The sequence below is a fragment of the Penicillium solitum genome (genome assembly GCF_028829755.1).
Source record: "Penicillium solitum strain IBT 25940 chromosome Unknown utg000001l_segment0_segment0, whole genome shotgun sequence".
NCBI classification, from domain to species: domain Eukaryota; kingdom Fungi; phylum Ascomycota; class Eurotiomycetes; order Eurotiales; family Aspergillaceae; genus Penicillium; species Penicillium solitum.
In genome coordinates, this window is record NW_027072121.1 from 492,869 (window position 1) to 504,909 (window position 12,041).

A 12,041-nucleotide genomic window follows, 5' to 3' on the forward strand; every position below is an offset into this window, starting at 1 on the left:
GGTCATCGAAGGCCGCAGAATCCCGTAGAATCAGCGCTCGGGCCAATTCAGGATGTACATAGAAGCCACCAGAAGAGCTGAAAATGAAGAATAGCCGGTATTGTCGAGCAATTTGTCGATTCTGGATTGAAAAAAAGCAAAATCTGCTTCAAAGCGAGACAAAGAAAATTAGTGTAAAATCATCAATCCTTAGTTGCCCTGGTATTTTATTGGGTAACTTTACGAGCCCCATACAGGTGCCTGGGTAAAAAAGTTACTCAGCCTTTTTTTTGGCTTCGATTATTATTGTTCAGATAACCATCTCGCCCTTTCTCTCCCCCTCCTCCACTTTCTCATCACTCCAGCCAGGACTTCAAATACCCGCAATCGTTGTCCATTTGGCATTTCTCATATAAAAGCCGTCTTAAAAGTTTTCGGCGCCTTCGTCTCTCCACTCTCCCGCTTCATATCTGGATTCCACGGGAATACCTAATATTGATATTCTTTTACACGCCTCTTGATTCCCCGCATACTTCACAATGGTCAAGGAAACGAAGTTCTACGACACCCTCGGGGTATGTTTAAACTATACTGGACTGGTTCCAAGACCAGTTTCATTCGTGCTTTGAAATCTGACTTGATGTTTCTTTCACTTAGGTCGCTGCCACTGCCACCGAGGCTCAGCTCAAGACTGCCTATAAGAAGGGTGCTCTCAAGTACCACCCTGGTATGTGAAAATCCCGGAGACTCTGAATAGCATATATGGAAACACTCAGCTGACTTCTCTTTGTCACATGCAGACAAGAACACCAACAACCCCGATGCCGCAGAGAAGTTCAAGGAACTGTCCCACGCTTACGAGACTCTTTCCGACCCCGAGAAGCGTCAGCTGTATGATCAGCTCGGTGAGGAAGGCCTGGAGAACGGCGGTGGTGGCGGCGGCATGAACGCCGAGGATTTGTTCTCTCAATTCTTCGGCGGCGGCGGCGGCGGCCCCTTCGGCGGAATGTTCGGCGGCGGCATGCGTGACCAAGGCCCGAAGAAGGCCCGCACAATCCACCACGTGCACAAGGTTAACCTCGAGGATATTTACAAGGGCAAGGTATCCAAGTTGGCTCTCCAGAAGTCCGTCATCTGCGGTGGCTGTGATGGCCGCGGCGGAAAGGAGGGCGCTGTTAAGGAGTGCGCGGGCTGCAACGGTAGCGGTATGAAGACTATGATGCGCCAGATGGGTCCCATGATCCAGCGCTTCCAGACCGTCTGCCCCGACTGCAACGGTGAGGGAGAGATCGTCCGTGATAAGGATCGCTGCAAGAAGTGTAACGGCAAGAAGACCGTCGTCGAGCGCAAGGTTCTTCACGTTCACGTCGACAAAGGTGTGCGCGACGGCCACAAGATTGAGTTCCGCGGCGAGGGTGACCAGATGCCCGGTGTCATGCCCGGTGATGTCGTGTTCGAGATTGAGCAGAAGCCCCACGCCCGCTTCCAGCGCAAGGGTGACGACCTGTTCTACCAGGCCGAGATTGACCTGCTTACCGCTCTTGCCGGCGGTGCCATTCACATTGAGCACCTCGATGATCGGTGGATGACCGTCAACATCGCCCCTGGCGAGGTTATCGTTCCTGGTATGTGACTTGCCTTTTTTCCCCCGCACAAGCCACGTGAAATTTGTTACTAACAATTCTCCTTAGATGCCATCAAGGTTATCCACGGCCAGGGTATGCCCTCATTCCGTCACCACGACCACGGCAACCTGTACATCAAGTTCGATGTCAAGTTCCCCAAGAAGGAGGAGCTCCAGAACCTGGAACTCCTTGAGAAGGTCCTTCCTCCTCGCTCCGAGAAGGTCGTTCCCCCCACCGACGCCATGGTCGAGGATTTCGAGCTTGAGGACCCCGAGAACGAGCACGACCAGGCCCGCGCACACGGCGCGGCCGCGTCCGGCATGGACGAGGATGACGATGATGTGCCCGGCGGTGCTGAGCGGGTGCAGTGCGCTTCGCAGTAAAAGGATTTCGGAGACAATTTCCATGCCGTAAATGGGGGTTGATGCTAGGCCAATGATGAAGACTTCGCTTATGATACCATGTGAAGGAGGCCCTCTCCTTAACCCCGATTTGACGCGGGGAACCTGTTTGTTTTCTTTTATGCTTTGCAATGGCGTTTCCTCCGAAGACCTGGAAGATATCATTTTCTCTTTTTTCTCTTTGTCTTCTCGGGTTCCATTTCCCAATTTCTCCTGTAATCCTCTTTCGAATCCCTTCTCGTCTTGTCCAATTCTTTTTTCTCTTCTTTTGCATACACGTTTCGGGTCCTTGATCCTTGCTTTTCCATTGCTTTTTTACTTTTGTCGCCCATTTTATGTTTTCCATGGGAACTGGGGTTTGTGTGGTGGAGTTGCGCTGACGATGGGAAAGAGTTATGAATCGAAGATGGATGAGACGAGACCACGATTGCGGGCCTGACTCTTTCCAACGGATCTAAAAGATCCATGTTGCCCATGCTGGCTTTGTCCTAGGACGAGGTTTTGGGACGAGGGTCGTGGCGTGATCATGATGGATTCGTGCTTTTTTTTTTGTTAGCCTGCACTCTGATGATGACCTTTGAATAGACATTGTATGTTTTCGTTCCAATGCATTTGCTCATCCTATGGATGGTTTGTTTGATATGAGATATGTTGTTGGTAGTTGTACGTGTAGTCGTACGTGTTGTTGTAAAAGTGAAGAGAAGCAGGTGGAAGTGCGACGGGATAGCTTCCCTGGAAGTCCTCAAGGTCCTCTTTGCCGTTGTGGGACTGACTTCCAAGGTCGTCTTGTGAAATCCAGTGGTGGGTATGTATGTTGATCAGTGTATAATAGGTATATGAAAGAGTGTTTCATCCATGGATGGCTACATCGTAGATGAGTTGGTTGGTGTGGACTATTCAGGCAAAATTCGGAAGATATACGTTTGTGGTTTTTGGTTGTGGTTTGACGCGACAATTCATCCTTACCTCGGCAATAATATTAATGAGAGATTCGATATTCAACAACGAGAATCTGAACATCAGATGGTTGGTGTTGAGGCAGCCTTACTGCCTGAGGCCGTTCCTTTACTCATCTACGTAGTAGTCCACGGGTTGATCTTCCTTCCTCCGTCCCCAGTCAACAGCTCAATTTGATCTATAATTTCTCTCCCATCTTGCCTTCTCTACAGATGGCGGTTGGAAGGATATGTCTGCGTGGGAAGAATTGCCCAGAGTGCACTGAGACTTCCTACATACTTACTATCTCGTTTGTGGCATGAACGTGGAACGTTACTACTTATTTAAGGATATATAGCCGTTGTAGCCTACATATTGCTTTGAGTATTGGCTTCTCATAGAGGCAAAGAAAAAACTACAAGTTCACTGTACATCTAGAACTATTAGGGCGAGAGGGAACTATAGGTGTCTAATAAACCCCTCAAAATGTTCTTCCGGTCTAAAATAAACTCCAGTCTGCTGCACAAACTGCTTTTATCTAGATTGTAAATCATGTGCTAAGGCTACAGTATATTAGAATCCAAGCAAGATTCGCCAGTTCCTTCCTCAATTCCAACTTTTGTGTTCCTATGTTGCTATTGTGGGATTGTCCCATATTATGGACGTGGCAGAGCTCCTATAAAATTGAATGGGAAACGGTTCAGGAAAGATGCAAGAAAAGATATAGCCACACTAACAACTCGCTAACCCTCAGCTTCAATTTAGACAGTTCCATAATCTACGCAGATATTGTTCTAGCGAACTAAAAATCTTGTGATTCAATTAGTTTAACCCAAAGTCTGGTTTATTCTGTTGAGAGGTAAGATTCCGAGACATGCATCATTCCTCATCCCATCGGGTCTAGTGCAAATAGCCCTGAATCAATTAGAGCCAGCCTATCATAGACCGGCCTGGATATGCAGGCAACTACGGGCGACTAGTTAACTTACCTAGTTTAAGTGTGCCACTGGTTCATAACTCTCTCATTGGTTCATATTGCCAGGCATTAATTTATCCACTCTCACTTTACAAGTAGAAACAAATTAACTATATAGTTTAAGATAACGCTGGGTTAAAAAAGAGATATAATCCGATCTTTATAGGGTTTAAGATTAATGGTTGGTCGTACTATTATTAATTCTATAGTCAAAGGTTATGAAGAAAAGTCTAGCAAAGTCTCTTATATAGAATAGACTTTTTTTACCGCCCTCGTATATATCTAAAACGACATCTAAAAGCATCTAAAAAGACATCTAAAATGAATATAACAAGGCCGTATAAGCGGGTGATCGCAATTCTTGTCTTGTATAGGCCTCCAGTGATGAATGAGGCGGTGAGGTAATATCCAATGAGAGAGTTATGAACCGGTGGTATACTTAGTCGCCCGTAGGCCACTATAGAATACTAACTAGTTAAAGCCAAAATGTGTCTTGACCGTCATGATCCAGCACCCACCTGATCCCTATGTCTCATATCTCATCTGTTATATATTATTCACTCTGATTCCGTAGTTTCCGATATCAAACATCCTGCACAATACCCCATTTATAGTCCTTATTTTATATCCCTACCTCTTTTTACCTGTCATATTCCATGAACAGCCATGAAACCGAGAAGGGAAACCCGGGGCAAGCGTTGGCTTACGCTAAACTTCCCCGTTCAAAGCTGCAGCAACTGAAAGACTTTTAAATGCAGACCATCTCATCGAATTCAAAGAATCGCCACAGAAAGGTGTGGGTGTGTTTGCAAAGGCCAACATACCTCGAGGCACCCGCATCATCTCAGAACAGGCCCAACTCAAAGTCGATCTCGAAACTGTTACCCTGAAAAACATCGTGCCAGCCTTCGAACGTCTTTCGCCTGCCCAGCAAGAATCGTACCTGCAGCTCCATGAATATGAAAGCGACCTACTCAAGGTCGCCGTCAGGTATAACGTAGGAAAGAGCTGGCAGGAATTACCTGAACTACACCGCAAAGTGCTCTCCATCTACGCAGCCAATGCCTTTGGCTGTGTTTTCTTCCTCGGCTCTCGCATCAACCACTCGTGCATTCCAAATGTCAACTTCGTATACAACGAACTGCTCAAAGAAGAGACCTTTCATGCCATACGCGATATCATGGCTGGCGAGGGGCTTACAGTCATGTACATTGACGGAATCAATCGTACCCAGAGCCAGCGTTAGGCCGAGCTGGACAAATGGGGATTCCAATGTACCTGCCCAGCATGCGAGGATACTACTCAAGGCAGACAGAGAGACAAAATCGGGCTGAGTTGTTCATCCTTGACCAAAAACTCGCCAAGGCACGTTTTCACAGAGAGGAGTCTTGTAGAAGGGGGCTGCAGATAATGCAGAGAATGGCAGCCATACAAAAGTCAGAAGGTTTGGTGAACAGACAGCTTAGAATCTCGTGAATTATCCCCTTTTATTATGTAGTCTCGGAGATATTCTGACATTTTCTTTCAGTTACTAGGATGCTGCTAGGTATTGCTTGAAATTAAGTGAGCACAAAATGGCCCTTTTGTGGGCCGAGAAAGTGTTGGAGATTGACCTTTACTGTGTTGGAGAAGATAATCCTGAATACAAGAGAGTGCTTCTGATTGTGGAAGAGATGAGAGATGTGGTACGTGGGTCAAAGCCACTCTCCGAGAGCTCATTGGAATGGTTCATGCGAGATTGACCTGTGGAATCATGTATCGTTATGTGAATGTCGAGGTACTTGTCAGAAGAAGTGCGATTCTTCGAGTGGCAGTGAATGCAAGAAGCTTCAAAATATCTAACTTATATGACCTTTTTCGGGGAGGCGAGAGACGGTGTGGTGTGTTGGTGGTAAGACGCCAGGGACGAGAAAGACTGAGGGAGGAGAGTCGATTGTCTGGAGAGAGAAGACCTCATGGAGCTAGCTGGGTATCAACCCATTGCCTTAGGCAAAGTTGCTGTCCTGAAATCATAAGCAATCCACGCCTATCTCAGCGGGTAGTCAATGGAGGTAGGTACGCAATGAGACATCTGTTGTGTCTAGCAGTATGTGTTTATCATGACATTTGGCCTAGTGTCAACTTGCACAGAGTCGGATCTCTGTCTCAACGCAAATTCCAAGCTAACCGGAGATTGGTGGGATAGAAACCTAGACGGCTCACCTGCCTGAATCAGATCAATATGATGAGTCTGTGGAACAACTTTGATGAACTGAAATCTAGAGCTGGACAAATGATCTGGCTAGCGAATGGCTAGCAATAAAATTCTTGCGGTCAGATCTCTCATACGCCCTGATATCACTAGTTCACTAGTTCAGCTAGATGGAGCAAATAAGATTTGGCTTATTGCTAAAGTACCTGCACTTTCCTGGATGACGAGATAAATCACGCGATTGTGTTAGCACGCAATAGTACCGAGGACTTGGGCCGGAACTAGACATTCAACTCTACTTTGTATTGACTTCGAGCTAGTAAGAAGAAGGGTCCGATCATATTATACTAGGAATTGTGTCGATTGCGAAATATCAGTATTGCTCATCTACGACCAAGTACTCTGTACTCCGTACCCTGACCTTAAGCCGTGAAGCCATATATATCTGTGCATTACGCCCCAGTGCCCCGAGCTCACCGGTATCGGAAAGGGACATGACCATATGTTCTAAAACAAAGCTAGTCTCGTGTAATTAGTAACATGGCCGAGAGGTCTTAGGTGCGACCTTTACCGTAAGGGCCGGGGATCCTTCGGGGTAAATCCTAGAACTGGTGCTTTTTTTTTCTCCGAGGGAATTTGCATCCCATTTCATGATCATGCTAGCTCTTCGTTGAGGACAAGGATTAGAAGTACTAGGTGAACAACTGCCCACCAAGGTCCAGGGATACTCCTTACGTACAGTACAATCGGGCCGCCTCTTCGGGTTTCCCCACAAAGGCACCCCTGCATATGCACACATGTACGCGAGGACCAGCGAGAACCTAGAACATCTCGTATCATCAGTCACACAGACACAAAAGAGATGGGATAGACGCTGTTCCATGGCGTGCTCCGGTAAAGATCTCCAAATCATACACCAGAACCCTTATCCAGATGTAGGATAGTCGAAAAGGGGACCCGGAGGCTAAGAACACGGAATCCCGAGCGAGCTTAAGGACGCTATGTTATATTAGCGGCAGGGGCGAGAAATGAATGTAAAACAAAAAGCCAATAATTTAACCACCTGGATCACTAGTCGATATAGAAGACAAGGTTCTCGTATAAAACAAGGCAAACGCCACCCCGTCTAGGCAAGACGAGGCTGAAACTGAAGAGCATCTCCGAGGAGCAGGACAGTGTACGATGTACTCCGTGTCGCGGAGATGCTTGTTCGCATGAGTACGGCTATGCAACCCTAACCAGCTGCAGATCCGAGCATGTCTTAGAGTCAGCTGCCTAAGAAGAACGGCGCGAGCGCCACATTATTTCCTTTTTTTGCTTCTTCCTGTCGCCTATTTCTTCTCTTGTATGCCGCTATAACATCTAGTCTGGTAGCCAAGAGAATCCAGAAGTCTTGGATATGTACCTATGTAACCTGAATAGCGGGAGGAATGTCTTGGATGATATGGTCGAAAGTGCCGAGGAATGCACTAGGAAGACTAGCAAGCGACCAAAGTGGAAGATGTAAACAGAGAGAGCTGATACGTCTGTTGAAAAGACCAAGAGTGGCATGGGTAGCCTCGTGGCACCATATTTTAAAGTTAAGGGCGCAGCTCTACGGATGTATGGAGTACTCTGTAGGTAGGGAACACTGCTTTAGTACTTTGTTTTTTTAGAATATTCCGCTAGACGCGGGCTAAGGATAAAGCTCGATGACGTGATTTAGATCTTGATTGCACCTTTGTAGAGTGGATGAAAAGGATGAAAAAGATGCAGGGGACACGGGAAAGACATGCATATTCGAAGCTCCATATCAAATTTAAGTATATGGCTCGACTCTTGGCCGTTGGAGCACCGTTATAACAAAAAAAGGCAACTACAACATACGGCTTTGGTTTCCTCTACTCCGTACGGAGTACGAAGTGCTGGATTGAGATATTAGCGAGCGTAGCCAAGGTTCTAAGAAGGTCGATCGCCCCAGAGATGTGGCTATGTAAAAAAGCAACTGTCTACGGAGTACTCCGTATCTAGAATTGGTACAGGCGTTTTCTCCTACATATGCACCTAACAGATAGAGTAGCCCCGAGCTCAAATGGACCCCACGCGAGCTTTTTAATTTAAAGACGAATGGACCATTCCGTAACGGGACCACACGGCAGATGATCAATATGATTTAAAGCCCGAGGTCAGTGTGGAGCTATGGGCATATTGTACTCCGTACGGTTCCTTTCTTTAAGAAACAAATGAAGCTTTAGAATTATGTAACATGATATCCAAGACGGTGGCTCTCGGTGGAATAAAGTTAATCAGTTTAAGAAGATTCTTGAAACAGTCCAATCCACCAAAGTCCAACAAAATCCACCACAATCCACCAACAATCCACTACCAACGTACCATTCAAACGTGGAACCTCATTTTTTCCCTTTCACCATCTCGCCTCCAGATTGCGTGTTCTAAAAGGTCCGTGATTGGTCTTGTGGCCCCACTGGTTGATCTTCTTGGGGCAAATCTCATCGAGGCGCGTTGTCATTCGTCATCCACACCTCTTGGCATTAAGACGGCTCCTGCAGTGTGGTCCCGCAATTTAGTCATCGAGAACGTCCATATTGATCAATTTGGAACGATTTCCATGGGCTATCAGGTGAGGAAAATGTCATGAGAACAAGGAATGGCTTAACAGCTGTGTGTGACAGTGCTTGAAACAACTAGGGCATAATAAGCCAAGTATTCCGTCTCATGTCGACCATGGGCCCCATGTTAAAAACGGATATACTCCACGACCCGTCGTCATTCTTCCAGACCGAGTGGGACCTTGCCGGTTTACGCTCTTCACTGATCAACTCGGATCGTCGGTGGACCCGACCGCGTGAAATCCCTCCTGGTTTTTAACAACGTGGGCTCGCTTTCAACCAGTTTTTGCTTTTTTCTGGTGATTATTTTACTTCGAGGAGCATTCTGTACAAGTCTAGCCCTCGTATAACCCTTGCGTGAAATTCGACTGAATTCGACTCAAGCGAGCTAAGCGGAAATTTCCACCCAGGCAAATCTTAATTTGAATCTGGGGAGCTTAGATATTGCGCCATTTGCGATCGAATCACGCATCCAACCGAGGAACATTCTTTTCCTTTTTTTTATAAATTTTTTTTTTTTGGTCGCGCTATGCAAAGTGCGTGATCGTCTGATTTGACATTCTTTTTATATCCCTGATCATCACCACATTTCTGGGAGACTCCATCTTTCCAAACTTCCGTCAACACACATTGTCCTTGTGGTGAAGCCTTGTCCAATCCCGGCTTTTGATATTGTCAACACCGGTCTGTACAAGCATATTCATCATGTCCGGAAATTCGGGCGAGGTCAATTCCGGTATTGGCCACTCCCTGGCCAAGGCCCTCGGTATCAAGCTCTCATACAGAGATCCTCTGGGTGCTACGAGTGAGACCGTTACAAGAGGAGAATCGGAATTTTCCATGGGCACCGTCGACACATGCTCATACAACGAGCCCGAGCCGACAAGTGTCGATTGGATTCGCGAAATCACCCCGTCCGGGGCCCAATTCGGCAGATATCTGATCAGTCTATTCCCTTTTCTCACATGGATTGGCAACTACAACCTACAATGGCTGTACGGTGACTTGGTTGCCGGTATCACCGTGGGAGCGGTCGTTGTGCCACAGGGTATGGCCTATGCTAACCTGGCTGAACTGGAGGTACAGTACGGTCTGTACTCCTCGTTCATGGGAGTTTTGATCTATTGGTTCTTTGCCACGTCAAAGGATATCACTATTGGGGTGAGTGATACTGCGACCGGTTGAAAATCAAAATAACGTTACTGACCTCATCTCATAGCCCGTGGCCGTCATGTCAACTCTTACAGGAACTATTGTGCTTAAAGTCCACGAGGAGTACCCAGGTTACCCTTCCCATTTGATCGCATCCGCTCTTGCTATCATTTGCGGTGGTATTGTTCTAGTGCTGGGTCTCCTCCGCCTTGGATTTATTGTCGATTTCATCTCTCTCCCCGCTATTTCGGCCTTCATGACCGGATCGGCTATCAGCATTTGCGCGGGACAAGTTTCGACTATGTTGGGCGAGACCGCCGACTTTAGTACGCGCGGTGCCACCTACATGGTCATTATTAACACCCTCAAACACCTCCCCAGTTCGACATTGGATGCTGCTATGGGTGTCACTGCCTGTGCAATGCTGTACATTATCCGTTCAGCATGCACTTTCGCCGCGAAGAAGCAGCCTGCTAAGGCCAAGATGTGGTTCTTTATCTCGACCCTTCGGACCGTGTTTGTGATCTTGTTCTACACTATGATTAGTGCCGCCACGAACTTGCACCGAAGGGATCACCCGGCATTTAAGCTCCTCGGGGACGTCCCTCGAGGATTCCAGCAAGCCGCCGTGCCCACTATGGATCCTAAGATCATCAAGTCCTTCATTGGCGAGCTTCCAGCTGCGGTCATTGTTCTTCTGATTGAGCACATTGCCATTTCGAAGTCTTTCGGTCGTGTTAACAACTACACTATCGATCCCTCTCAGGAGTTTGTGGCCATTGGCGTGAGTAACCTTCTCGGGCCCTTCCTCGGTGGCTACCCCGCGACTGGATCTTTCTCCCGGACAGCTATCAAGTCTAAAGCTGGAGTGCGAACACCCCTTGCTGGTGTCATTACCGCGGTCGTGGTGCTCTTGGCTATCTATGCTCTGCCTGCTCTCTTCTTCTACATCCCCAAGGCTTCTTTGGCCGGTATCATTATCCACGCTGTGGGCGATCTGATCACTCCCCCGAACACTGTTTACCAGTTCTGGCGCGTATCTCCGCTTGATGCGATTATTTTCTTTATTGGTGTCATTGTCACTGTCTTTAGTTCCATTGAAAATGGTATCTACTGCACAGTCTGTGTTTCGCTTGCAGTCCTACTTTTCCGAGTGGCCAAGGCCCGCGGTCAGTTCCTGGGCCGTGTTACTATCCACTCCGTTGTCGGAGACCACCTGTTGGATGGCGATGGAAAGTACGGATCGTTCGGAACTAACAAGGCTCCCTCTGACGACGAGGACCACCACCAGCGAAGCATCTTCCTGCCCATCAACCACACTGATGGCTCCAACCCCGATATCGAAGTGGAGCAACCCCTTCCTGGCATCTTCATCTACCGCTTTTCCGAAGGCTTCAACTACCCCAACGCCAACCACTACACCGATACCCTGGTTCAAACCATCTTCAAGAGCACCCGCCGAACGAACCCCCACGCCTACAGCAACCGTGGTGAACGTCCCTGGAACGACGCCGGTCCCCGCCGCGGCAAGGAAGGCAGCGACGACCAGTCACACTTACCCCTTCTCCAAGCCGTTATTCTGGACTTCTCATCTGTGAACAATGTCGACGTAACCTCAATCCAGAACCTGATCGACGTCCGCAACCAGTTGGATATGTACGCCTCCCCCCGCACCGTTCAATGGCACTTCGCACACATCAACAACCGCTGGACAAAGCGCGGCCTGGCTGCCGCAGGCTTCGGTTACCCGACACCCATCGCTAGCGACGGCTTCCACCGGTGGAAACCCATTTTCAGCGTGGCCGAGATTGAAGGCCACGCCTCAGCCGCCGCCCACGCCGAAATCGTCGCCAACCAGCGCGAACAGTCCCTCCACAAGAACGCGGATATCGAATCCGGCCTCAAGTCTGATTCCAACACCATCGCGTTGGAGACCGACGGCATCGAGACCGCGTCTGAGAGCTCCGAGGTCATCCGCGAGGACAAGTTCAACCGCGATATCACGGACAGCAAGGCATACCAGCGTCGTCCTAAGGTTGCGCTCGTGCAGGGCATGAACCGGCCTTTCTTCCACATCGACTTGACCAGCGCTCTCCAAAGTGCCGTTGCCAATTCCTCGGACGTGATCCCCCACATTGAGTGATTTTTCTTGTTTTCTTTATTTCTGCGCTT

General features: G+C 48.1%; 3 protein-coding genes across 3 annotated transcripts; all 3 read left to right on the plus strand.

Annotated features, from left to right (window-relative positions):
• Positions 1-518: 518 nt before the first annotated feature.
• N7455_000197 (type I HSP40 co-chaperone YDJ1) lies at positions 519-1,987 on the plus strand (the record flags this gene model as incomplete). The annotated part of the gene is made up of 4 exons (XM_040952251.1): positions 519-554; positions 637-706; positions 780-1,604; positions 1,671-1,987. 4 exons carry the CDS (start codon positions 519-521, stop codon positions 1,985-1,987), a joined length of 1,248 nt encoding a protein of 415 aa, XP_040817220.1.
• Positions 1,988-4,573: 2,586 nt separating this feature from the next.
• Positions 4,574-5,163, plus strand: N7455_000198 (SET domain-containing protein; the record flags this gene model as incomplete). The annotated part of the gene is made up of 2 exons (XM_065603756.1): positions 4,574-4,637; positions 4,676-5,163. The coding sequence occupies 2 exons, from the start codon at positions 4,574-4,576 to the stop codon at positions 5,161-5,163; spliced, it is 552 nt and encodes a 183-aa protein (XP_065462247.1).
• Positions 5,164-9,422: 4,259 nt separating this feature from the next.
• N7455_000199 (SLC26/SulP family anion transporter) lies at positions 9,423-12,012 on the plus strand (the record flags this gene model as incomplete). Its single annotated transcript, XM_040952423.2, has 2 exons — positions 9,423-9,878; positions 9,937-12,012. The coding sequence occupies 2 exons, from the start codon at positions 9,423-9,425 to the stop codon at positions 12,010-12,012; spliced, it is 2,532 nt and encodes an 843-aa protein (XP_040817392.2).
• Between the last annotated feature and the right edge of the window lie 29 nt (positions 12,013-12,041).